Genomic DNA, 26,667 nt, shown 5'->3' on the forward strand with positions numbered 1-26,667 from the left:
GATCTAGGGTGGCACAACACTGATGTATTTTATGAGCTGAAGATTGGTTAATAAAATCTTCTATGCCTGCTTCATTCTTATGACAATTTTACTATTATGTTTTCAAGGGATATGAAAGCTGTCCACAGTGGTTAGAAACATCACTTTAATGAAAAATGATAACACTGGGAATTTGATATGTCTAGATATTGCAAAAAAAAAAGAAGGCAACAAAATGAGCTGGATTTTCAAAGTGTGCATTTGGCTTCAGATCAGCTTCATGGTGGAAAAAATTAATTATGTTCCTTATTCAAGCCTATGTGTTTTGGGCTTTCTTGCAATACAGGGGTTGGACAGAATTTTATCAAGAGGCTCAGGCAACCAAAATGGAAAGCTGGTTTTAGAAAGGATTGCAGGAGTCCAGAGAAGGAATCTCCAAATCTCCTTTCAATTTCTGTGGCACTTAATGAACGGTATATTGTTGCCTTTATGCAATCTGCTCCATCACAATTTGTCCTGAGCAGCCATCGTGGAGGAGAAAACAAACCAACTTGCACTTCTCCTTTGTTGAGATGTGCATGGGCTCCAGGCTAGGGATGTTGGAAATTTCTACAAGAACAGAAACGGGAGCAGAAATTGTCCATGTTTGCTGATTTGTTCCCTGCCCAACATGCAAATCAATCCAGCAAATATGATGGGTATTTGCTGCTGTAGTTACTTTCAGTCCACAAACTATAAGCAATTGATTACCTTTTTTCTCCCCGTTTGTATGCATTGAAATGAGTGGGGTGGAATAATATAATGACAATGTAACTATCATAATTTCCATAATTAATTATGCAAATTACATGAGTTAGGAAATTTCACCACAGTGATGAGAATAATATAGTTTTGGGGAGAAGATGAACTGCAACAGAACAGAAACAGTGCTGCATGCAACAAATACAAGGTGGAACAGGAAACAATGCCTTTTTGCATTCTAGCTCCAGATATGAGGAATGCACAAGTTCCTTTTCCACACATTAATACTTATGGCAAAAAGCATTAACACAAGTTGATCTAGGGATGGGTAAAACCTATATTTCCAACATGCACATTAGTCTGAGGGGTAATTTCATGTGGGAATTCACAGACACTGAATTATTGAAGCATTCTTATATTGGTTTGGTGCTTCTGCTTAATCTCATAAATTGTAATGCCTAGTTTGCACATAACATCAAACCATACTTTGTTTAACAAATCGTGATTTAACCACAAATTGTCCCACAGACAATCAACAAATCATAGCTTCTGTCTTCAAAGTTTGCTTTGTTTTCCAGCTGCTCTTGTCTTGCACCTTTGTAGGTTGGTGAGCATTTGGGCTGAGGTGGTCAAATAAAGTATGGTTAAGGATGGGTGCTGGTTTCACAAGCCATAGTAAAAACAAAACAAGCTTCATAAGCCAACTAACCATGGCTTCAGATTGTAGTTTGCTGGCAGTTAACAAACCATAGTTAAGCGTGAACCCTGCCTAACAGCCTAATGTTAAGCCAGGGTTTAATAAGCATAGTTTAGCTTATATGCAAACCAAGTCAAGGTTTGGGCTTCCCACAGGACTGCTCATGAGCAGGTTTCCAGAACTATCTTCAGGCAACTATTTCTGTGCAAATGTATCTGCCAAGAACTTGCATGTTTTCAAGGATTCTGGGGCATATTCTTTGGCACAGTCAGTTCTCATGGTCTTTTGGGCCTTGCCATGTTGCTGGCAAAAACTGAAAGCACTTGCAAGAATGTGCCCAGTGCTCCCTTCTGACTGAGCATCGCGCAGGCAGCTCAGTAGACATTAGCAAGCAGCCTTTCAGGGAAGCATGTCCACTATCTTTCTTCCCATTAAGGAAGCCATTATAAGCTTTGAAGGAAAAACAAGTTTCCCCTATATATCTCATGAAGAAGCCCTATGAGTTGCAGACATTTCCTGCAATTATTCTAGAGAGCCCTCTCAGTTAAAGCAGGGGGCTGACCAGACCATTTGGGCCTTCCTCATAATCCCAAATAAATATCCTTTAGAATGAGCCCAGAATTCATTCGCAATTGCCTATTTCAGATAAAGATTGGTAAAGGTGGACACGCTGTGTATCAATCCTGCTTGTGTGCCATTACTGATCTTCTTTGAAGCATCATATAATATAACAGAGGAAGACATGAAACTTCCTTATAGCAGGTCAGACTGTCCACATAACCCAGTACTGCCTACTCTAACTGAGAGCAGCTCTCCAAGGTCTCTGGTAGAGGACTTCCCCTTCATCTGCTACCTTGTACTTTAACTGGAGATGCCAGGGATTGAACCTGGGACATTCAGCATGCAAAGCATCTGGCCTATCAAAGAATTGTGGTCCCTCACCAACAGGAGGTTCTGAGACCATAAAGTTCTGAGAAACCCATAAGATTCCATAGAGCAGTGCTTGAAAACTACTGATCTATTAGATTTCTAGAAATCTAATCAGCATGGCATAATTAAGACCAAGAAGCTCTGAAGTGCAATAGATATGAGAAAAGATATCTATACCATTCATAAAGAAAATGCATAACCTGAGAAGCAATGTGAAGAGGGTGTGGTCTTCCAAAGCAGGCAAGTATTTTGAATCAGAAGGACATAGGTTACAGCCTACTTTACTCATGCGGCAGATGCGATGGTGAAGTATTGGTAGAGCAGAATGGACACTATCAGTTAAGACTGCAAGGTGTTGGGCACACATTTTTAATGGTCCGCTATGATTAAAAAATAAAGAAAAAATTCTTGCAAACAGAAGACCAGCACTTCAGGCAAACAGCAGGAACAGAACCTTTCTCCATGCTGCACTTATTTTCTATTTGCAAGTTTTTATTTTGAACATGGAGCAGCATCCAAAATCACCTGGAGTTTTAAGTGGCGTGACCCATTTTTACTACCTCAGCATTCTACCACCTAATTCTCTTACATGGGTAGACCAGACTGGCAAGTTGCATCAATGAACAAAAAACTAGAATCTGGGAAGAGTCACCTTCAAACAGAAAGCACAGAAAAACAACACCCACCCGCCTCAACTATGAATAAATAAAATATTTCCAGAGAGTTGCAGGTTAATCAGAAGTGTGGTGCACATAATCTCTTGTTGCACCAAACACAAATATTTAGAAAGAGATTACCAAAAAGTAATAATAATAATAAAAAACAAAGCTACAGTATTTGTATTTTGAATGTTAATTTGACATAAGGAAGTGTCCATGAGGGAATGTTTATAATCAGAACTCCAATAAACTCACAAATGAGTCTAGTATTTTATAAGCTTGTTAGGAACAAATCACTCCCTTAGCTTATATTTACTTACTGATGAATCATAAAAGGCCTCAATACACAATGAGTAAATTCAAAAAAGAAAAAAAAGATTTCCCTCTGTTTCTAATGTGAAGATGTATTTTGCAAACCTTGCAGTGTGAACCCTGCAGCTCACCTATATTGTGACTAAAGAAGGACGCCCCACACATTCAACATGGGAGCCTTATTTGTGTTGTCTCTCCTGCTACCCTACCAACCACAGCAGAGGCATCCTACTTTGCAACACCACAGAACTAGCTATCTCCACATCCTCCTGCCCTTATATTGCCTGGGGAGTAGTCTTTGGGAGCACATCCAGTCGTCCTAATCTACATAACAATGGCCCTCTTGAGGGACTGTTCTGTCTTAAGGAGAGTCTGAGAAAATATACAATCCTCTAAGTGAGCGTGCTGGAACAAAGAGTGAAACCAGCACAAAATCTAAAGATAGAAGTGGATGGTCATGGAGGTGTGAATGGGCCCTGATTCCCCTACCACCACCAAACATACAAATCCATCAGAGGGCACAGACAACTGGCAAACCTTTGGCCTAGTGCCAGGAGCGGCCGAAGGTAAAGCTGAGAGCTCCTAGCTTTGTGCATAGTGGGATAAGTCACAATGGCAATGGGTTGAAACATCTTCCAGGAGTCTAGGGCATGAGTGGCTAGACTTTCTGAGTTTGAAGGCCACACTGAGGGTTCAACCACTCCTCTAAGGGCCACATGCAAGCATGTGTACCCACTTACACAGGCAGGCTCATGGAGCACACACACACACTCAGCGGGGGAGGGGAGACAGATACAGGCTGGCTGTATACATGCACATATACATACAGTACATAACACATATAAACACACATTAATAGAAATGAATTAATTGCCTTGGAATGATTTTTACAAACATCAACAATGAATCCAAATGAATTAATACTGATTTAGTTATGTTAATTATTATTATTCTCCCTCCCCTCACAAAAGCACAAAACATAGTCATATTTTTAAGCTCAATCCGAACACTTGTTTGATGCTCTCTACAACATTTATCTAAACGGGGTTTAAGTACTATGACCATAAAAGCCCACATCTAAATATCCCAGAGACAAAACTAATGAAATAACAATACAAAATTATTTCTGGATATGCAACCTTATACACAAACGTATCAGTCAAAGATGTCAGACAAATAAAAATATCAACTGCCATGCCACGAACCATGGGAACTACATTTCTCATATCCTGTAATATATGCTCACAGCAGCATGCCATGAACCATGGGAACTACATTTCTCATGGTTCCCAATGCTCCTTCGTCCTGTAATATATGCTCACAGCAGCTTGACACCTTGACAATGACAGAGCCCGCCTCTCCACCTTGCTAAGGGAAGAAGGACTTTCAGTGTGAGGTTATGGGTACACAGCAGGGCAGCTTCTAAACCAATTTGGAATTGGTTCCATTTAAAATTGGATTCATTTCCCAAATGCATTCTTCAGGTTTACCTGATTGACTCACACTGATTCCAGACTGGGCTGGATAAACTGCCCACCAGTAAGCAAAAGTACTGTACAGAGAAGTGCACTCAGGGACACATTTGGGTTAGAGGTTAAACCAGTGCAGGCTTGTCCATTTGGGCAAATGGGGCATTGCCCCATCAATCTCAGGCAACTCTTAGCCTCCACCTGCCAACCTTTTTACTTACAACCAGGTGAGGAGGTGGCACTATCTGTCCAGCTTCCTCCTCCTTAGTCTTTATATTTTCCCACCTGTAGAACTCAGCAGAGAGGAGGATGGGGACAAAATTAGAATTAGATGACTTTCCTTGTCATTGGCTCTGGCTTCATCTACTGTTGGTCTTCCTTCCTTCTGTCCCACCAGTCCAATGGACACCACCCACCACTGGGTTGACCCATCACAGTGGCCCCAGTTTTTTCCATGACAGCTGCATCCCAAATTACTTTGAACCAGAGAACTGAGTCACAGCCTATGGATACTGAGCCATCCAAACATGGCTTCAGACCTTCATCTACATAGCTCCCCCCAGGCACTGTCTCTTGGTCAAAATTAAATGTGATGAAACAATGCGAACTTAATTAGATAGACAGAAATATCTAGTTCTTTCTTTATATAGAGATATGTAAAGATGTTCATATCTCAACAGGCTCATAACCAATATGTTAATATAAGTTGTGTATGGGGAAGAATGAGCTGGCACGAGGGTATTTTTCAAATAAATGTAAGTAAGTGATCTGCACAGTAATGATTGCATTAGGTACATTTGTCTGGCACTCTTATTTACTGGGCTAAACTATTATTGGGGGTTATCAGAACATGTGTTTTATTAAACACACACTTAAAGCACCTAGCAGAACATTATATAATAACATCTTGTGGTCTGGAAAAATGGATCCACTTACAGCAGCCATAAAGTTGCTGGCTACTTTAGTGTTTTCAACAATGCCAATGCACGGCAGTTCTGTCACTGCAGCAGTAACACGCTCAACTGAAATTAATTCTGGGAGGAACAAAACATTCTTACTCAAATTTCAAATTTTCATATGAAAAACTCTTTGCCATAAATCTTGCTGTTTCCAGAATCAAAATTCAGATAGTGTCTTACACAGACATGCTGAGTGTTGAACTTCCAGTGGCTGAACAGATTTCATTGCATTTTTTTCTGCACTCTGAATTTTTCAATTTCATTCTGCAATATGTTTTCTTCTGTAATTTCAGGAACTTTTCCATTTCTGCTCAGGGAAAACTGCATGTTCTTTCTTGTGCGGAAACCAAGTAGATAGTGTTAGGCAGGTCATGGTGGGGGCATGTTTGCATGGGCTGGATATTACCTGCAAACTTAACCTATGGAAGGATAGGTCGTGTAAATTGCCTGCTATCTATCACCAACCATCAGCAAAGTAGTAATACGATGTGCAAATCAACTCCATTAGCCATTATTTAAACTTTAGCAAAAAGATGGTATATATGATGATAGTAAATAGATATATTTGGACTCACATGGTACTGGTGCAAGACAACAAGGCATGATGATGATGGAACCAATGACCTAGGGAGGTGATGGGCTCTCCAACACTGGATGCATTGAAGAGGCAGCTGGACAAGCACCTGTCAGGTATGCTTTAAGATGGATTCCTGCACTGAGCAGGGAGTTAGACTCGATGGCCTTATAGGCCCCTTCCAACTCTACTATTCTATGACTCTATGATGTGCCAGCTTAGTGGCTCACAGCACCAGTGCTCAGTTGTGGTTCTTTCCATTGTAACATACAATTTTAGCCATGCAATTGATTTTGTAGCCATTTGCAATTATAGTTATTCATCATCTTTATTAATAATAATTATGATAGTATTTGTACAGCAGTTTTTGCAGAAGGTGAACAGGCATTAAATCACTTGCTTTCAGTAAACAGTACAAGAGCCCTGTAAGGAAGGCCAAACCTATGCCCATATTACAGATGAAAAGGGCAGAATGTCACTTGGCTAGGTGTAACTTATGCGTTCATAGCATGATGAGATCTGAATGATGAACTTCCTCATTCACAGTTAACTACCATAAATCTATACACTACAGATGAATTATTGAACTTCCTTGAACACCCTTCCACTCCTATGGAGGATATATCACATTTGCATTGGTGCTACATTATGACCACAAAGGTGAAAACAAAATGAAGAACTCATTCAGATGAGCTAATGCTATATGCATAAGCATCTAAAGACCTGATTTAACTGCGAAGGCAGAGATAAGCAGTTTAAGCCTGTCCAACATCATTATCTATTAAAGGCATTTATAATTGTAGTAGTTAAGGTGTTGGACTACAACCTGGGAGACTAGGGTTCAAATCCCCACACAGCCATGAAGCTCACTGGGTGATTTGGGGCCAGTCACTGCCTCTCAGTCTCAGAGGAAGGCAGTGGTAAACCACCTCTGAATACCACTTACCATGAAAATGCTATTCATAGAGTCGCCATAAGTCGGGATCGACTTGAAGGCAGCCCATTTACATTTTTTAATCCACCACTGTGGAAAGGCTCTCAAGGGGGCTTCCACACAAATACGATTAACAACAAAAATCCATTAAAAATACAAAAGCAGCAATAAAAATGAGAACTAGAAAGAGCTAGCACTAAACACACACAGAGAGAGTAGTACACAACAGATAAACTAAAAGGTTGTTGGAATACAAACATCTTAAGATATTGGTAGTATTTTGGTAAAGTGGGAGACAACCAAATGTTACCCACCTCTCTGTTAAAGGCTTTAAAGGCAATGACCAGTAAACAGAATTGTATCCAGAAATTGACCATTTAAATCTAGCCTTGAACAAACATCAACTGTGACATCAATACAACAGGACAAGAGTCAGCTGCCATTATTATTATTATTATTGTTGTTGTTGTTGTTGTTGTTGTTGTTGTTGTTAAAGCACCAAGAATAATTCAATAAACCAGCCTTCACCAACCTGGTGATGTTTCAGCTACAACTTCCATCCGCCTTGGCCAACACAGCTGGGGCTGATGGGAGTTTTAGTCCAAAACCTCTGAAGGGCACCCAGTTGGCAAAAAATGCTATAAACTGTCAGTCGCTCTGGCAAGATTTATCAACATTATTATATACCTTAGGAACTGCCAGTACAGACAAATGCATTACATTAAAATTTGGCCTAGAGCTCCCTTGAGGAAACATTTGCTGCAGTTTGTATAACAGTTTATAAATTTATGCTATTTAATGGTACAAAGCAATAATTATGACTTCATTCACTGATAAGCAACAGCATTACATAAATCTGAGGCAGATTTGGAACACGCCAGCTTTGTCAGTGGCCTGACTAGTTGTAAATTATGTTGCTGTTAAAAAAATATATTCTAAGCAAATATGAGGTAGCAGCAGGAAGCTAATAATGCGGCTCCAGCTGTTCCAGTTAACCTGCAAATGTGGCCATCTGCACCTCAAGAGAAAAAATGAAAAGAAGAGATAGAAGGAGGGAGGAAAAAGGAAGAGAAGCCACCGCCAAAGCAGGCACAAAGCCTAGGCCCAACGCAGTAGGAGCGACCTTGCTCCTTCTGACCAGATAAGTGCATACACAAAATCAGAAAAAAAGTTACTGAAGAATAAAAGGACCTTTTCTCCCCCTCGTATGACACATACACAAAGAGAGAAAAGATTCTCTCTCGAAGGCCTTTATTCTGGAACATTCTGTCTTTTACACTCTGGGGTTATTATTTACTGCATTGCAGGCTTGCCTAGTGCACAGGTTTTCCTCACAACTTCAAACTTCCAGTTTTGAGTTTTCTTTCTTTAAAAAAAAACTTTTTAAACACCCTTTCATAGACTCACGTTGCACTATTAAAAAGAAACAGAGGCAGAGAAGGAGTAGTTATTGTAATGGATTTTGTCCCTGCTTCAGATGATTCAAAACAGATCGGCGGGACATAAAGGGCAAACTGTCAAACAAGACGGAAATTCTCAGATATAAAAGGCACAGATCTCCCAATGAACACAGGCAGAGTCCTAAATCTTTAGATTCATGGAGATGAAGAAGTCCTTGAGAAAGATATCTGTGAGATTCATTTGCTAAAATATTATTTTATTTGAGATGTGGGTTAAAGAAAATCTGGGTCACAAGGAATTTAGACACAAACACACAAATCATTTGACACTGGTGTTTTCTTGCTAAATCTGCTAGACCTGAAGATTTTTTTCTATACATAGTTACATTTTAATATTCTGAGAATAATACACATTTCCTTTCGGAGCAAGCTTCTAAATACTACACATAGCACCATTTATTTGAAGAGTTCTGCAAGATATCCAAAGCTATTTAGGTAACCAGGTTTTAAGAGAGCTGTGTCTGCTCAGGTGGTCATGAGTTTCTGATGAAAGGAACATGCAGGCTTTGGGGTTCAGCAGAACCTATTTAATTGTGGAGGTGGGAATAGCATCAGCACAAAAAAGTCCTGTGGCACTCAAAGGTAACATGGCATGATATTTCATGAGCCAGAGCATACTTCATCAGGTGTGCAAGTGATTTCTATTTCGCTGTACCCAGAGACATTTAGAACTACCAGCAAGGGTTGCCTCCATACATTGGACAGAGCTACAGTACCTAGACAGGTTAACAATCAATTCTGTTCCCAGGGAACTCTGGGAATTGTAGGTCTGTGAGCACCCTTAACAAACTACAGTTCCCAGGATTCTTTGAGAGAAGCCATGGGCATTTAAAGTGGTATAACAGTGCTTTAAATGTATAGTGCAAGTGGGGCCTGAGAGGTTCCAGCTTGTACTGGGATCTGGGATGGCCCCCTCCTTCTGTTCCAAGGGGTTCCCCATATGACTGAGGCTCTGGGAGCAGGTGGGCCCTGACAGGTAGCAAGCACACCGGTAAAAGCATCAATAGCTACTGCATGTTAAAAGCTAATAAATTATTAATAATGCGTTAAAGTGGTGTCTCCAATAAGGGAAGTATTAAGTTACTCAAGGCGTCTTACAGCCCATTCATATCTAGGAAGCAATCTCTAGGGAGCAGGTGGTTTTTCTAGAAATTGCACAGCAGTTCCTGGGCACGGCAGGATGAGTTCCACCTTGTCAGTCCTAATATTTAGCCTTCACTATGATTTCCCCCCTAGCTTTAGTGGGTTTCAAAACAGGCCTGTAGGCTCAGAATAGCATGAACGCAGCTCTTTTTTCTTCATTTTTTGGGGGGGGAGGAGGAGGGACGGCGGATGGATTTTTTTTTAATATGAATATACTGTCAAGGATCTGAGATATTAAGAATGACAATACATTATTACTGCAGCAGAGAGATCTCTAGGGCAGCAGAGGTAGGATTTTAAAAACCAAAGTGAAAAATCAATAGTAATGCACAAGAATTCATAAAGGAAACGTGTCAGTCTGCATCACTGAAGACATGCTTTAAGTTGTATTTTAAACAAAAATGACATGTGCAAGGAGTTTTAAAACGAGGTGGTGGAAAAAGAGGAGGCTTAAATGAGAAGGCCTTTAATTACTACTGGGATTATGAGATGAGGGGGACCCTCCCGCTGTGAACCACAGAAAACACCAGAGCCTCTTGCGTGGCAATTAATTTTTAACAGAGGAAGGGCAGCAAAATTGGCTCCGCCCCATGGCTAACTCCCACACAAGGCCAGGCAAAAGGCTCTCAGTCAATGCAAACATCAAGAGAGGTTGTGGCACAGCTTTTCACACAAAGGGTGGCTAAGTGTTCCCCTTCCCAGAGCGACATAATGAGCTGGCTTATATTGGGTCAGACCATTGGTCCCTAGCTCAGTGTAGGCTCCCCAGGATTTCATGCAGGGGACATGCCCAGCCCTGCATGCAAAGCAGATGCTCTACCAGTCCTATTGTTGTTGTTGTTGTTGTTGTTGTTGTTGTTGTTATTGCCCACCCTTCACCAGTAGGTCCCAGGGCTGCCAGGTCCAAACCCCAGTTTAAAGATACATTTACAAGAAGGGAGACCTACAGGGGCCTTGAAGTTCTCCATTAACAATTAGCCTCTGTACAAATCAGCATATGCAACTTTTTATGCAAATCAGCATCTTCTTTTGTCCTCTCTTTTGGGCATATGTGTCCTCTTTTCTGGTGATGAACAAGTGGCCGCTTATTCGTGCACCTCAGCTACTCAGTATTGTTTACCCCTGCCTTGGCTTGTGCAGCTGAGAAGCCAAATAAGGAGAGGGGACTCTGCCAAAGACACTGCAGAAGCTAACCCTTTGCATGTTTTTTTGCTTGGGAAAATGTGGCAGAGGTGAAGTTCAGGGGGGGGGATCCTTGGGATAAAAGATCAACTAGGGACCTGGTGGAAAGGCTGGACAGGGGGCAAGATTTAAGCTGCAACTGCATATCCCTAATCTAGACAAATATTACTGGCAGACCTGTTCCATGGCATTTTCAGGTTATGTGTAGAGTTCACTTAAATGTACACAAAGTTAGAACCACCTGTTGTGGTAGTCTTCCCAACGGAAGTCGCTGTTTTGTAGGAAGGGTTTTTCCACATAGCACACAGGCTAAGAGTTATGAGTTAGAACATCACTGCTTCAAATCTCACCAGCTTGATCCCACATGGATCCTGCCCACCCAGTAAAACCAGCCAGCGATGCTCTTATCCCTGTCCCCTCACCTTCTGAAGTGTGGTTGGTGAGCATGTGGGGCAGGGCCTTTTCAGTGGTGCTGCCAATATTTGGAACTCTTCCTTTGGAAGGCCCCACTCACCTCTTCTCTTTTAACCTTTCAGAAACCAGTGAAGGCAATCTTGTTTATACTGGCCTTCAATATGGGTTATGTTTCTACTTCCCTTGAATGATTTTTCCTCTGGCTCCACTGTGGATTGTGCTCCAGTGAGATTTTTGAACCGCTCCATTTTTAGCATGTTGTTTTTAAATGTTGATTGTATGCTGCTTCGAGGGCCATGTTAGCTAAAAAGTTGGCCTATAGTGTTATATCCAATATTAGTCCTACTCAGAGTAGATGTGTTGAAAATAATAGACACAGCTAATTTAGGTTCATTAATTTCAATGGCTCTACTCCTAGTAAGAACTTAGTTGGATGCAACCCATACATTTTAATATAAATAATTAACACCATAAACTTGCCAAGTAGTCTTGGGCAAGCTGTCCTCTTTCTACCCCAGCAATCCATTTTAAATATGTAGATAATTATCATATACACTTTACAGAGCTGTTGTTGTCATGATTATTGAAATAAATGCTATATAGAGCGTTGGACACTACATTATAATTGAAAAACAACACTGCATCATAGTACCACCTGTTTTTAATGTGATATAAAAGCATTATGGGTTGATTAAGGAAGCTAGAATGGAGTTCCTTTCCTCGTTTAAATGATCACGATTGTACAACAGAAAAACATTAATTGAACAATCCAGTTTTTCCGCACCTAGATCTCCAATCCCACCTCACCTCGCCCCTTCCCTCTGATGAGGTGGGCTATACTGAGAGTTGGTGACTAGCCCAAGGTCACCCAGTGAGCTTCAGGGTTGAGTGAGGATTTGAACAGAGGTTTCTCTGGTCTAAGTCCAATATTCTATCCCTCCGCATGTCACTGGATGTCAAATTCCTAATGCTTGAGGAGTTTAAAACAGGTGTGAAGAACCTCCATCCTTCCAGATGTTGCTGAACTACAGCTCCCATCAGCCCCAGCCAACATGGCCAATGGTCAGGGATGATGGGAGCTGTACTTCAGCAACATCTGGAGGGCCAAGGATTCCCCACACTTGGTTTAAAGGAAGGCTAGGTGACGGTACAGTGGGGTGGGTGGTTAAGGCGCCCTGTGTCAGGGTGGGGTATTGGACAGGGACAAATGAACAGCAGCAACTGTTTGGGAACCACCTATCCCTAATAGGGTTACCAGGTTCATGGCCTGAGACTGATCCTGTATCTTTAGGAGAAGAGAAAGTCAGCCAAGTGCAGGTGTTCTTGCAACACTGTAACGGGAAAAAACACAAGATGGAATTCTCCCTTTCCCCTGCACAACTTTTAAAGATACAGAAGACCTCTTGGTTGCCAGTCCCAGACTCCAAGAAGTCTTCTGTATCTTTAAAAGTTGTGCAGGGGGAAGGGAGAATTGCACCTTGTGGTTTTTCTCATTACACTGTTGCAAGAACACCTGCACTTGGCTAACTTCCTCTTCTACTAAAGATACAGGATCAGTCTCAGGCCAGGAACCTGGCAACCCTAATCCCTAAGCCAAACTAGATGCAACAATGGATCTGCCACAATCACATAAAAGACAGAGAAGTGTGTGGGAGCGGGAATCTGAACACACACCCCTCTGCAGTTTATATCTCCTCTCTTCATATGCTGTTCTCTCAGAATCAGAGCCCATCTGAAAGAAAAATTACCACAGTGCAGACATTAAGCAGGGCACAGATAGGACTAGGGCTTCACACTCCTCATGGAAGAACCCAATTTTCTCCTTACATTTACCCCACACTTTCTAGTTAATTCACACATCTGGTTTTAAAACACACAGATCATCAGCTCTTATGGCCAGTTTGGCCCTCACCCTAAAATTCAAGGTAGGATAAGGCAAGGTTTTCTGGCAAGGTGCCTGCGTCTGCTTTTCAGAGCTTCGTGCCTGGCTGAAATCCAACTGAGGAAGCTTTTCTTTATTATTTGATTTATATCCTGCCCTTCCTCCCTGCAGGAGCTCAGAAGCTTTTCCATCCCTGCCCCTCCACATAGAGGAGACTTTTGCCATAATGCAATTGTTAAAAAGACATGGGAGCAAGCTAAGGAGCCCCAGAGGATGAAAGCTAAGATCTGGTTTGTCAAGCTTGACAGTAGGCCTCATTGTACACTTTGCTGTAAGTTAAGGCAGCCATCTTTACTAACGTTCACTTAATTCAAAATGGCAGCCAAGGTTGGTGAAACAGAGCGGCAGAGCACAGAAGGCACTTTCAAGTCTTGGAACACATTTGAAGGCTCTGATCCAAGGTTAGAGATTATTTTAGACTCTGGGCAAGGTCTTTTCCCTTTATAGAACAGCAAGCTTTTTCCTCATGAAAATCAATTTTATAATGATGACTGGAATATAAAGATGGTATTCAATGTTAGTCCTACTCAGAGTAGACCCAGCAAAGTTAATAGAAATAACTGAGGTTAATTTTTTCAGTTAATTTCATTAACTTCTACTCTGAGTAAGACTTAGCTGAATGCAATCATAAGTTTTAAAAATAAATAAATAAAAATAAAATTGGGTTGTATCCAACTAAGTCCTACTCAGAGCAGACCCACTGAAATTAATGAACCTAAGTTAGTCATGTCCACTAACTTCAATGGATCTTCTTTGAGTAGGACTAGGATTAGATACCACCCATTGTCTCTAGTAGTTTTCACATTTTGACATTGCCTGCAAGTTACTTCTGTGAGAAAATTCCCATGGAATTTCTAGGTGCTACAACTCTACAAGACCCTCCGTGGCGCAGAGTGGTAAGCGGCGGTAACGCAGCTGAAGCTCTGCTCACGGCCGGAGTTCAATTCCAATGAAACGAGGAAGTCGAATCTCCGGTAAAAGGAGTTGAGGTCCACTCAGCCTTCCATCCATCCGTGGTTGGTAAAATGAGTACCCAACATACGCTGGGAGGTAAAGAAAGGCCGGGGACGGAACTGGCAATCCCACCCCATATATACGGTTTGCCTAGTAAACGTCGCAAGATGTCACCCTAAGAGTCGGAAATGACTTGCACTATAAGTGCGGGGACACCTTTACCTTTTTACAACTCTACAAAGGCTGCAATCCTGTACCTGCCTATTTTGGAGTAAGCCCCTCTGAGTTCAATGGGAATTATCTCTTGATAAACATATGGAGAACTGCAAATCACCTAAAATCAATACCCTTTGATGTGTGAACTATTGATTGGTTGTTGCTAACATATACTGTACAAACACATGTGTGAAAGAATGTATGGGCATTAATATACAGGACATAACCAGATTTAGCGACTTGTAGTTACTGCCTTATCCACAAGAGAGCACAGTAACTTGAGCACTCATGGAATTCTTTGGTAAATGCCTTATACACTTACTCAGGGTGACATAACTCAAAAATTATAATTAAAATGTCTCAGCTCCTGTATTTATAGTAACATTTAAACTACTGTGCTTTCCTGAAGTCAGAGTCATTTACTTGCAAACAGTACACTTTATGGTGAGCAGATCTTTGAAACTATACCACGGGGATAAAGCGCAACCACATGTAACTCAATATATGTCAACAGCTGTAAAAATATTGGTAAGGGGGAAGAAGAACGGAAAAGGCATGAGTGCAAATCGACTGCCCTCTCTTGCACATCTGTTTTCAGACGTGCCCTCCTCCCCACCATGCTCCCTCCTTTCTCTCTCTCCCCCTCCCCCCAATAATTGGCCAATTTTGGCACAAGCTGTCATAAAAAGCCAAGGCTTCTTTGAGGTTGGATGATCAAAAAGGTTATAAATGAAAATGATTTCAATGTTGGAGGCCTAGCGAGTGGACCAAGGAGCTTGCTGTTGCAAAAGGGTTTGTTCTAATCTTACCAACTGAAAGGCTTTCGTCAGAACCTGTTCCTAGGGAGTTCACAACTCCCCAGGGTGAAGCTACAGTAAATTCTAGCTTAATCCCCTCTGCATACAAATGAGCCCCTGGTAAGAGAAACTGCAGGGCTAGACAGCTTGCGTACACCAACAATTCTGTGCCTTAGCAAGAAACACACACACACACTTGCATATACACACAGATGCCATACTGAATTTTCAAATGGTGGGGACAGGAAACACTCCTTTAAAAACTGCTGACAAACTTTGAAATACTGACTACAGAATGGAAGGAGAAAGTACAGAGGAATGGAATAACACACACAAAAAGTCAGCCCCTTGACATCTTTTTGAATCGGAAGGTGTAGTAGCTTTATGTTAAATGCAACAAGAAAATGGGCATGGACTAAAATATTTATCAGCCCATTACAAAATACAGATTCTAATAATGTCTCAGTGTCATTGGTTGAAACCCCTGCAGCAGCACAATATAGAATATGGAATCACTTGTATTAATTCCTTGGCATTTCAATATGGCCTTTAAATTTTGGCATGAGCGTCCATTACTGCTTTCAATGTCCTATGCACTGCCCTTCATATAAATAATGAAAACTGGGATCAAGTCCACCCGTACAAGTGTAATTAAATCACTAAGCATCATTTCTCATTACCGTCAAAGATCTACAAAGGTTCTTCTGTCTTGGGAAAATAAGGTATCCTCTTTCAAAAATATGCTAAAATGCAAAACTAAAAACAATAAAATGACCAGGAGGGGACAGCATCTTCAGAACCCCCATGGGTAGGGCAGGAATTCCCAAACTTGTCCATGGACTTGCCAACAGTCCACAAGCTTCATTCTGGTTGTCCATGGCACGTCTGTGATTTGTGGTTGATGACAGGAGTTGGCACGCCTATTGCATTAAACATTTATATTGATTATTAATTGAATTTTATTGCTTCTTTTATTTCTTATATTGTTTTTTATTGTATTGCAATGCAAATTCTACAATAAGATATACTAGATAAGAAACAAAAGAAGCAATAAAATACAATTAAGAATCACACAGCATCAAGCACAGAACATTACAATTGCTACAAGAGGCAGAAATATAATTAAGTGGTCCACCAAGATCCATTATTTATTCCATATTATTATTATTATTATTATTATTATTATTCCATAGGGAATAAAGTTTGGGAATCACTGAGGTACGATATTGCAGCCAATTCAGATATTACATATCCATAGTGTCTTGGTCCAAAACTCTCAATTACCTATTTAATCAAAGACAATAGTGGGACAAAAGAAATCAGTGTGCACACCGTCCTCCTTCATACAAAGGATGGCTCTTCAACACCACTATCAATTCTCTTGCAATCTGTTGTACAACTCTAGTATTTTCTTTTCTTCCATCCATTGCCATCCCTTGCATGAAGTAGAATAGCTTGCAGATGAATGTCAAAAAGACACGTCTCAGGATGCCCAAGCTATTACTGATATGCCAGATGAAAAACATATATCTTTATTTATATTTTATTAGAGACTGTTACAAACTACACACAAGTGCAATGTGTAACAGTAGAAAAGGTGAAAAGTGGGGGTGATGCAGGATGGGTAGGACTGTGATAACTAGACTGAGGAGCACCTGTGAAATACGGCCAACGGTATTTAAAACCACAATAAAAACACTCCCACAAATAAGGCACTGTCCGTTTCATTACGTGTCTATAATGTGTGGCCAATCCTAGTAATGGCATCCACAAAGAAAGCTAATGTTAGCATACACAGTGTTAAAGAAGATTTGTTAAGTGAATAATTGGAATACCACTGGATCATGTAATCAAGTACAACAGTCTTATCCAAGAGTTTGCCTAGAAAGCTTGAAAATAAGGAATCCAGAATATACATCAGAAAGGAACACAAGCGATCAGGTGGTTTGTGGGTTTGTTCGGATTTTTTTAAAAATCCAAATACACACATTAAAGCTATATTACTTATGAATGAGAGAATGTAAAGTATTGGCAGATTAAGAAAAGGCCTTTTCAGTGATTTTGTGCCTTTTCCCTTCTTCCTGAGTGGGAAAGAAGAGAGCAGAAGCCAAGTTCCTACAGCCCGAATTCCTGAACACAGTTTCCAACTATTCCAATCAACCATCTCTGTGGTTGGGCTGGGATTTCAAACTTGCCACAGTATGAAGTCCAGTTTGGGCGATATTCCCTTCCCTCTCTCAGCTTGACGAAGGCGTCCCTGCAAAAATCAAAAGGCTTACTGTCAAGTTTTCAATTGGTCTGGGCTTCATGCTATCATATGTGTGGCGACGGACAAGGAATACGAATGCGGCTCTCGCTCCACCATGGAGCCTTGAGGTTTTGTCCAATTCATCCAGGGGCGTTATGAGAGTAGAGTGGGCCTCTTTTCATGTATATTCCAACTGCTGAAATTCCCTAGTGTGCAAACGCGGTATGTACGCACGTGTTTTTAAAAAGGACAAAAGGAAAAGAACAGTAGCTTAAGAAAAAGTGAGGCAAATCTAGGCAGTGTTTTAAAAAAGAAATATAAGTTAGTCCAGCAAATCATCATCATGTTAATTTTTTAAAAATAGCCAAGCAGAAGAAAGGTCACCGCATTTGAGCAATGGTGGAAATATTCATGATATTCACAGAAACATGAGGTTTTCAGTGGTGTCGATTTAAAAATTCTGCAATTAATTATCTTGCTATTTGTCATGCTTATGTTTTTTGGGGGGGGGGTTATATTGTTTTCATGCAAGATGGAAGCAGTGGACTCTACAACTAAAATTCCACTAACTGCTCTATGGTGAGAGCTGCTTACAAGATCATATAAAGTAGCTAACAGCCAGCTTGGAAGAGGGAGAAAAAAAGAAACATAAAATGCAGTTTCCTACAAATTGTTGTTATCAAAACCAGGAAGCACTTGTTTTTCTTCCCCACTCCCCTTTTCTCCCCCTAAAAAGTTCAGAACAGCTAATGCTGGTCTTGCAGTCTTTAATTTCAGGTATGTTGTATAGGAACTGTAGTGTGTATTATTTAATTTTATTATTAAGAAAACTGTAATAGATGTTTTTCCTCCCCAAAACTATACTTATTAAGAAAATTCATCAACATGGCTTGTGAATCATGATAATAAAACACCATTGGGAAACAAAAAAAGCTGTAACTCCTAGCAAAGGTTTTACACTATTTTCATGCCAAAAAACCCCAGTGCTTGCTTGCTAATGCTGCATACTAACTTGACCTTCACAAACACCACAAGAGTGGCTATGTATCAATATGGTCTGCCTGAGGCCGATTTCATCCGATGTGTCTGTAGGAAATGCATGGCAAGATGGCTGACTTGGTGTTGAGCAGATGGTTCGATTTGCTCTACCAAAACACACAGCAAAATGTCACCACATCCAATTATCTACTCACCGATCCATCTTCTCTGAATATGTGTGTCTCAGAACCACCCGGAAGAGTCCCCAGATTGGGGAAATAGAAGAGAAGGCAAAAGACATATTAGAGACTTGGAGCCAAAGATCTGGCTGAATATGAAGTTAGATGGAATTCATGCTCAGCCCATATTGCACCTCTTTTTCCCACTGGTGCTCCAGTCCTCAACCACCCAGGTTATATCAGCTTTCTTGCCCCTTTGCTGCTTCCAGGGTATATATAGCCTGCTCAAATTTATCTTTCAGTTTCTATAAAGAAGTTGTGCTGTTTGTCAATGTTCTGTTGCTGTTATCTTCCCTTCAGTAATAGCCCACACAGTCAGTCAACAGATCACAGATGGCAACCACAGATCTAATTCTAGTTATCAGTTCGGGAAGCCTCAAGTATACATAACAGCAAAAAAGTTTTCAAAAAGCCATCTAGCAGGAATGAAAAGTGCATCTCTTTCAAAATTGTACCATGCTGACCTTTGCTCCAGGACACATCATTAATGCCATGGGCTACAGAGGAGGAGTTTATCACATACACACTGAAAAATTTGCTGGGAAGGATACAATTACTTTGGCTCTGTGGAATGAGAAAGCCGAGCGGGTTACAACAATTTGGCTACCAAGTCTACCAAAGAACTGAAGGCTTCCGTTTGTGAGCATTCTATGACATCACATTAGCTCAACTAATGGAGAGGCATATTCAGAAACAGGCAAATACATTCTGGTTTGAGCTTATTATACATACAAGAAGCAATTCAGGGCAACACACTTTTATTGTTTAGTGAAAATGTCTCTTTTAGGATGTAATACATACCCACTGAAATCAGTGGAGGCATTTGACACTAACTTCATGAGAGACAGATCACTACACACATTATCCTAGGCTTACAAACAAGCCACATAATCCCATGCCATGGAAGTAGTTGTCTAAATACAATGGATGCAATCTATCAAGCATGGCTTTTAGTTGCAGAACCTCCAGTCATCAGATGGCTTATGCAGTTCTAATAATCTGTGGCACATTTTTGGAATTGCAGTCTGCAATGAGTGTGTGGAAGAGCTACTTGTTAGAGTGGTAGTAAAATTATGACTGAACCATACCACTCAGACTACAGATGGGAACTCACAAGATTGAAGTTCCACACAAAAACAAATTCTACACACACACACACACACACAGAGAGAGAGAGAGAGAGAGAGAGAGAGAGAGTTTGAGCCTAGCTTTCTCCCAAACATGCTAGTTTTTGAAGAGCCAGTGTGGTGTAATTGCTAGAGAGTTTGACTTTGCCCTGGGAGACCAGGGTTCAAGTCCCTGCTGAGCCATGAAGCTCATTGAGTGACATTTGGCCAGTCACTGTCTCTCAGCCATGTATGCCACCCTGAGCTTCTTGGAGGACAGATGGAATATCAATGTAATAAATAAATAAATGTGGAAAGAATCAATTTTTGCAAGAAGCGTTTATTCAAGTGAGAATCTTCCCACCCCTCACTCTGAAGCAGTATAGACATAGGTTTGACACCTCAGCAACAAGACCTAAATGAAATGAACCAAACAGAAACCAGTCTACCAGACTTATTACAATGATCTAATTAATACGCAACACTAAGACAAACTATGGGAAAGCATGAACAAGTAAGCAAGTGTATGCTCAAGAGCAAAAATCAAGGCAGCTGCTGCTGACATGCTACTCAGAGCTTAGCCATGGTCTGGCTTAGTGCTACATCTGAACTTGCGCTCAAGGTTTATCTTGCTCCAAACAAACCACGAGTTATAGCAAAGATTTGTTTTTGGCCCAGTGGTTTATTTGAATCGAGATAAACCATAAGCCTGGCTTCAGACTTAACACTAAGGCAAAACATGGCTTAGCTCCAGGTAACATGGTGGCAGCAGGACCAGCGGAGGAGTGAAGCAGCCACAATTTTTTGCTCTGAGTATACTAAGGGTATAAAGATCTGTCAGTTTTGGTGCTCTCTGTTTCTCATTTTTTAAATCTTAAATCAGTCCACATTTCTGCAGCAATTTGCTATTTTTTTTTTTAAAAAAAACCCTCATGAAAATTCTCCAGCATTTTAGTGCAAATTTATCCTAATAAACATGTTTTTGTAGGCAGTTTTGACTGATATACACATTTTTGCAAGCAATTTCTTATCATATAATGTATTTTTGTATGTTATTTTCACTCATATATTCATTTTTAAGCATATGTTTGCCTAACATATTCATTTTTGAAAGCATTGTTCGATAGGTAAACTGTATTGCAAAATTCAAACAAGTGTAAATTTCAAAGGATGGCTTTGTTTCAGCTCTCATATTGTTTTGAAAAGTGCAAATACGACAGGCCAATCTGGATATATTTCTGGTGAGTGGGCAGCCATACAGTTTAGCTTTTGGCACAATCTGGGGAGAGGCTCATGTCCGACTCCATCTCCCCACCCCCTCAGGTACCCAAACCCAGAATATTTCTCTCAAAAATCCCTTGTCTTTCCATCACATTCCTTCCTCTACCTCTGCCTGGAAACCACACAACACTGAAAGTTACTTGTTTGGCCTGCCAAAATGGCCACCGCAAAGCTTTAAGCAGGACCCTAGACTAGGACAAATGCTGATTTGCCCTTAGAACGCCAGCAATCAGAAAGTCTGTAAGACAAAACTAAATGTGTGTGTGTCTGTATTCTACAACACATTTTTGTGCTCATCATTAAAATCTGTGGAGATGCCATAGGCTGCTGTGCGAGGAGGGGTTCTGAAATCCATAATTGCTCATTGCCAGCGTTATCAGCTCTGTTATGCTGAAGGTGTCTATATTTTTGTTACTAATTGAGCTCCCTCATTTAGAAGCATCTAACTTTGCTCAAAAAAAGTTGTATCCTTTTCCTTGAGAGTTCAGTTGGAAGCTTGGCCTAAGTGACAGCTGCGCAGGCCTCACCCCAGCTTAGCTCCGCAGGAGTCTGAATGTACTTCATTCTGGGGTTGGGAGCTGCTTTTAATCTATCAGCACGACACTGCAGCTGCTGTAAGCAAACTGAAAATTGTCTGCATACAGGGGCTGAAAAAATTTTTTGTAAGCCTTTTGGTGGCAAACTTCACACTAAGGCAACAATTCGGAGATTCAACCACAGAGGACTCAAGAGTTAAAGGGGGAACTACAGCTAATAGCCTCCGGCACAGGGAAGCGTGTGTGTTTGTGGGGAGAATGGTAGGCCTTTGAACTGTTTAGGAGTTGCCTTGAGTTCAGGAGATCAACTGCCAGTTACCATCTGAAGAAAAAAATATATAAACTTGACCACATTATATCAGGCTACATCTGGTAGGGCTGGTATGATGGTTACAGTAACAGACATGGATTGCAGAGAACTAGATACTAATTCTTACTAAACCATGAAGCTCACTGGGTGACTTGGGCCAGTCACTATTTCTCAGCCTGCCTACCCCACAGGGTTATTATCAGGACAAGAGGATAATGTGAGGTTCCTTGAGCTCCTTAGACAAAAAGATGGAATTGGTCCATCTGGTATTCTTTCCTGACTGCCAGCATCTCTCCAGGCAGAGCTCTTACTTATCACCAGCTATTTGATCCTTTCAACTGGAGACTCCAGAACTGAACCAAGGACCTTATGCATGCAAAATCTGTGTTCTATCGCTAAGCTATGGCCCTGTCCCTAAGCTAGATCTTGCCTCAGCCACCCAGTACCCAGTACAGTTGGACTAACATGAGATCAAGTCCTTCAGAAGGCTAGTTACTCAAAATCCCACTGGAGGAAAAGAACTGAGTGAGGGAACTTGTGACCCTTCAGATGTTGCATGATTACAACTCCCAACATCCCTGACTATTGGCCATGATGGCTGGAGCTGATGGGAGTTGGATTCAATAGTATCTGGAGGACCACAGGAGTGGGGAACCTTCAGCCTCTGGGCCACTCAAAGCCCTTCAGGGATCCCATTTGGCCCCTGAGGCCTCCACACAGGAGGACAAGGTTTAATCTTGCATTGGCTTTGCAAATGTATTCCCAGCAGGAAGCAAGATTGTGCAACCAAGGCACCAGGATTTAATCCCCACCCATCAACTGAGTGGAGATTAAAGCACTGTGCAAAGTGCCCTTTGAAACAGCGCACATGTATGAGCTACTTCAAAGAGACTTTTGCAAAGGCTTTAAGACAGCTCCCGAGCTCCCATTTGCTCATACAGGAATACAGAGTTTTCTTAAAGACTTTTTCAAGTCTCCCATCTTGGGGACTAAAAGGAAAGCACAGGGAAAAGGTGTTCGCAAGTCTTCCCTGTTTCCCTTTAAATCCTTGATCTTGAAGACTTAAAAGCAAAGCACAAAGGATTTTAGCAGATGGGCAGTCCTGCCCACCTATCAATCATGTGATGTCATAATGATGTCATGTGACTGACAGGTGGGAGGCTCCACCTACCTGTCAAATTTGGCCCACGGGGTAGATCCTGATAAGGATTTGGCCTGTGGAGGAAAAAAGTTCCCCATCCCTGCTGTAGACAATTACTTCGCCTCTCTCCTCTGATGTTACACAGCCATTTGTGGTGTGGTCAGTTACAACTTCCTAGCATGCTTAATCAGCCTGGGATCAGGGTATCTGAAGAAATTCCTTTCCCATACGAGATAGTCAGCCAAGGCTTGCTAATAGGTTAGATGCATACATGGCCTTTTCTGTGGTAGTGTCCTGCTTATACTCAACACATTCACTTGGTCCCCACTTCATTATCTTTTATGCACTAGACAAAAACTGTTCTCTTTTCATAAGCTTTGACAGGATATTAAATAAGGCTGTTTTGTAATCATTAGTGTTGTTGTTTTGTGATTATTAAGTGGCATTAGGCATTATTTAAATGCCACTTATTGTGATGTATGCTTGTTTTCTCGATTTCCAATCCCCAAAATTTTAGCAGGTTGTTTTTACCCAGAGAGTGGGAAACCTGTGGCTCTCCAGATGTTGCTGGACACCAACTCCCATCAGCCCCAGCCAGCATGGACAATGGTCAGGGATTATGGGAGACGGAACAACAACATATGGAGGGCCACAGATTGTCCACCCCTGTTTTAGCTTTTTGTATTTTACGTAGATACTATTTTACTATTTGCTTAAAAGGTAACAGTTTGCTTCCAGTCCATTTCCAAGCTCAGTTCAAAGTGCCAGCGTTGATCTTTAAAGCCCAAAATGGTATGGGACAAGATTTGAGGAAAGGCCATAGCTCAGTGGTACAGCATCTGCCTTGCATACAGAAAGTATGCCGGTCAATCCCCGGCATCTCCAGGTAGGGCTCAGAGAGACTCCTGCCTGAAACCCTGGAGAGCCGCTGCCTGTCAGTGTAGACAATACTGAGCTAAATGGATCAATGGTCTGATTCAGTATAAGACAGCTTCCTATGTTCCTATTGCCTGACGTATCACCTCCTCCCACATGAACGTACATGTCCTTTTAAGATCTTCACCTGAGACCCCTCTCAAAATGCCCCCATCAAATGAGGTGCAGTAGGTGGCTACCTGAAGAGCCCTCTTCAGTGGTGGCAAGAACACTCTCCCCATAGAAGTTTAGCTGTTCCCTATATTGCAGTCTTTTCAGTGCCAGGTGAAGAGTTTTTTCTTTTTCCAGGCTTTGAAAACTATTACTTTCAAGGTATTTTAGCAGGTTACAGTTACTGCTGGAGTTTCAAGTGGAACATTCACAGAATCATAGAATAATAGAATAGTAGAGTTGGAAAGGGCCTACAAGGCCATCGAGTCCAGCCCCCTGCTCAATGCAGGAATCCAAATCAAAGCATTCCCGACAGATGGCTGTCCAGCTGCCTCTTCAATGCCTCCAGTGTCGGAGAGCCCATTACCTCTCTAGGTAATTGGTTCCTTTGTCGTATGGCTCTAACAGTTAGGAAGTTTTTCCTGATGTCCAGCTGAAATCTGGTTTCCTGCAACTTGAGCCCATTATTCTGTGTCCTGCACTATGGGACGATCGAGAAGAGATTCTGGCCCTCCTCTGTGTGGCAACCTTTCATGTACTTGAAGAGAGCCATCATATCTCCCCTCAGTCTTCTCTTCTCCAGACTAAACATGCCCAGTTCTTTCAGTCTCTCCTCATAGGGCTTTGTTTCCAGTCCCCTGATCATCCTTGTTGTCCTCCTCTGAACCTGTTCCAGTTTGTCTGCATCCTTCTTGAAGAGCGGAGACCAGAACTGGATGCAGTACTCAAGATGAGGCCTAATCAGTGCTGAATAGAGGAGAACTAATACTTCACGTGATCGGGAAACGTTTTTTATGCTGTTGTGTTGTACTGATTTTCTCTTGTGCTGCTAGATGTATGCTGTTTTAGTCTTTATAGTTTTATGATTTTATGTGTTTTATTTGACTGTTTGTTTGTTTGTTTACATATATTGTAAGCCAGCCTGAGAAACTGTTGTTATTGGGTGGCCTATAAAGTTAAGTGAATGAATGAATAAACTCACAAGCTGCTTTGACGCCCAACTGATGAAACAAGAGAATACATTTTAAAAAAATAAATAATAAATAATATGCTCTGTGAAATACGGTGTGGGTTCTAAAGTTACCAACTACCCTCTCCCCACCTCCCCAAAAACAACCTGCCTTTTTTGTTGCAGTTGGTTTTAATTTTGGCCCAGTTGGCAGGAAAACAACAGGCAGGGTCAATCTCCCAAACCCAGCTGTTTCTTTCTTTCTTTTTAGCTCTACACCTTAGATGAATAGGCAGCTTTTGTTCTGGGCTCTGCCTCCAGACCTGCCAAAAATAATTGGACTCTGCTCCCTGGGTCCACTCTGAGCTCTGCCCCACAGCCTCACCCGGACGCCAGAATTTTTTATTTCAAGAGATGACAATCTTGTGGATCTACACATGAATTCAATGTTATTTCCTACGTGGATATATTTCCTGAGTAGGGAAATCATAGCGCACAAAGGGGCTCTACGATGCCATCCAAATAAGCATGTGATAAAATTTGTTAGCTTATAATTAGGTGGGACACGGCAATATGCCCACCTACCCATACCAACATTTCCTCTTCCTGTAGCCAGGCATATAAATAAACAAGACACAGACAGTTCTGCCTAAGCTTCTGTTTTATGAACATAATCCATAAGGAGCTATAAAAAACAGTTAGTACAGTGCCCAGTTCCCCAGTTGCCAAAAGCTTATTCTGCTCTCCAATGAGAAATGATGTGTGTACTAGGGGAGGGGGGAGGTGAGAGTGAGAGTAATTACACCTGAAAGTCATCTTTGTCATATGCATCTTAAAATTAGCTTGATGTTTCCACCTGCTTTGGGAGGCGCCGTGAAAAAAAATACCCACAAATCAAAGGGCAACTCCAAAAAATCTCAGATCCCTCAAAGAATTGATACAGCAGCAGCTGTATCTCTTTAATTTGAGTAATTATCATATAATTAAGTGCATGAATTACAAGAGAGCCAAGGCATTAAATTAAAATATTTAATGCTTGTAAATCTGAAAATGATTACTGTGCTGATGTGCAGCTACTGAGCAGCAAGTGTAATGGAGATGTGGCAGTGCCAGAGTTACTCCTTTCCAGTTGCAGCACCCACTCCTTTAAGCACAGCCCTTTCTAAAACAACTGGGAAGTTTTTGCCAGCGCCAACATGTAGCACAGTCCATACAGTGAAGGAGAACTACAGACATCTACTATATATTTTGGAACGTTGTTTGTTCACTATGTATTTGGACACCTCTCAAGATATCATAACCAAATTTTGCATGACGGTTCCTGAGATCAAGGAGCAGGTTTTCTTCTATGTTTGATACAATTGGATGCCATTTTGAATCAAGATGGTGGACTGAACCTTTGAAAACTACATTCGTTTTTTGGTTTCTTGG

General features: G+C 41.3%; 1 protein-coding gene across 12 annotated transcripts in view; it reads right to left on the reverse strand.

Annotated features, from left to right (window-relative positions):
- ZNF423 (zinc finger protein 423) overlaps window positions 1–26,667 on the reverse strand; it is a 403,966-nt gene that overhangs the window by 63,950 nt on the left and 313,349 nt on the right. The window contains exon 6 of one of the 12 annotated variants that reach the window (XM_061594193.1): window positions 17,160–17,619. The exons of the other annotated variants lie outside the window; for them this stretch is intronic. Coding sequence (XP_061450177.1) covers window positions 17,600–17,619 — 20 coding nt within the window. The 3' untranslated portion in view covers window positions 17,160–17,599. Of the gene's footprint in view, window positions 1–17,159; window positions 17,620–26,667 lie in introns of those variants that run through there. 12 annotated transcript variants of the gene reach the window in all.

The sequence above is a fragment of the Rhineura floridana genome, chromosome 13, assembly GCF_030035675.1.
Source record: "Rhineura floridana isolate rRhiFlo1 chromosome 13, rRhiFlo1.hap2, whole genome shotgun sequence".
NCBI classification, from domain to species: Eukaryota; Metazoa; Chordata; class Lepidosauria; order Squamata; family Rhineuridae; genus Rhineura; species Rhineura floridana.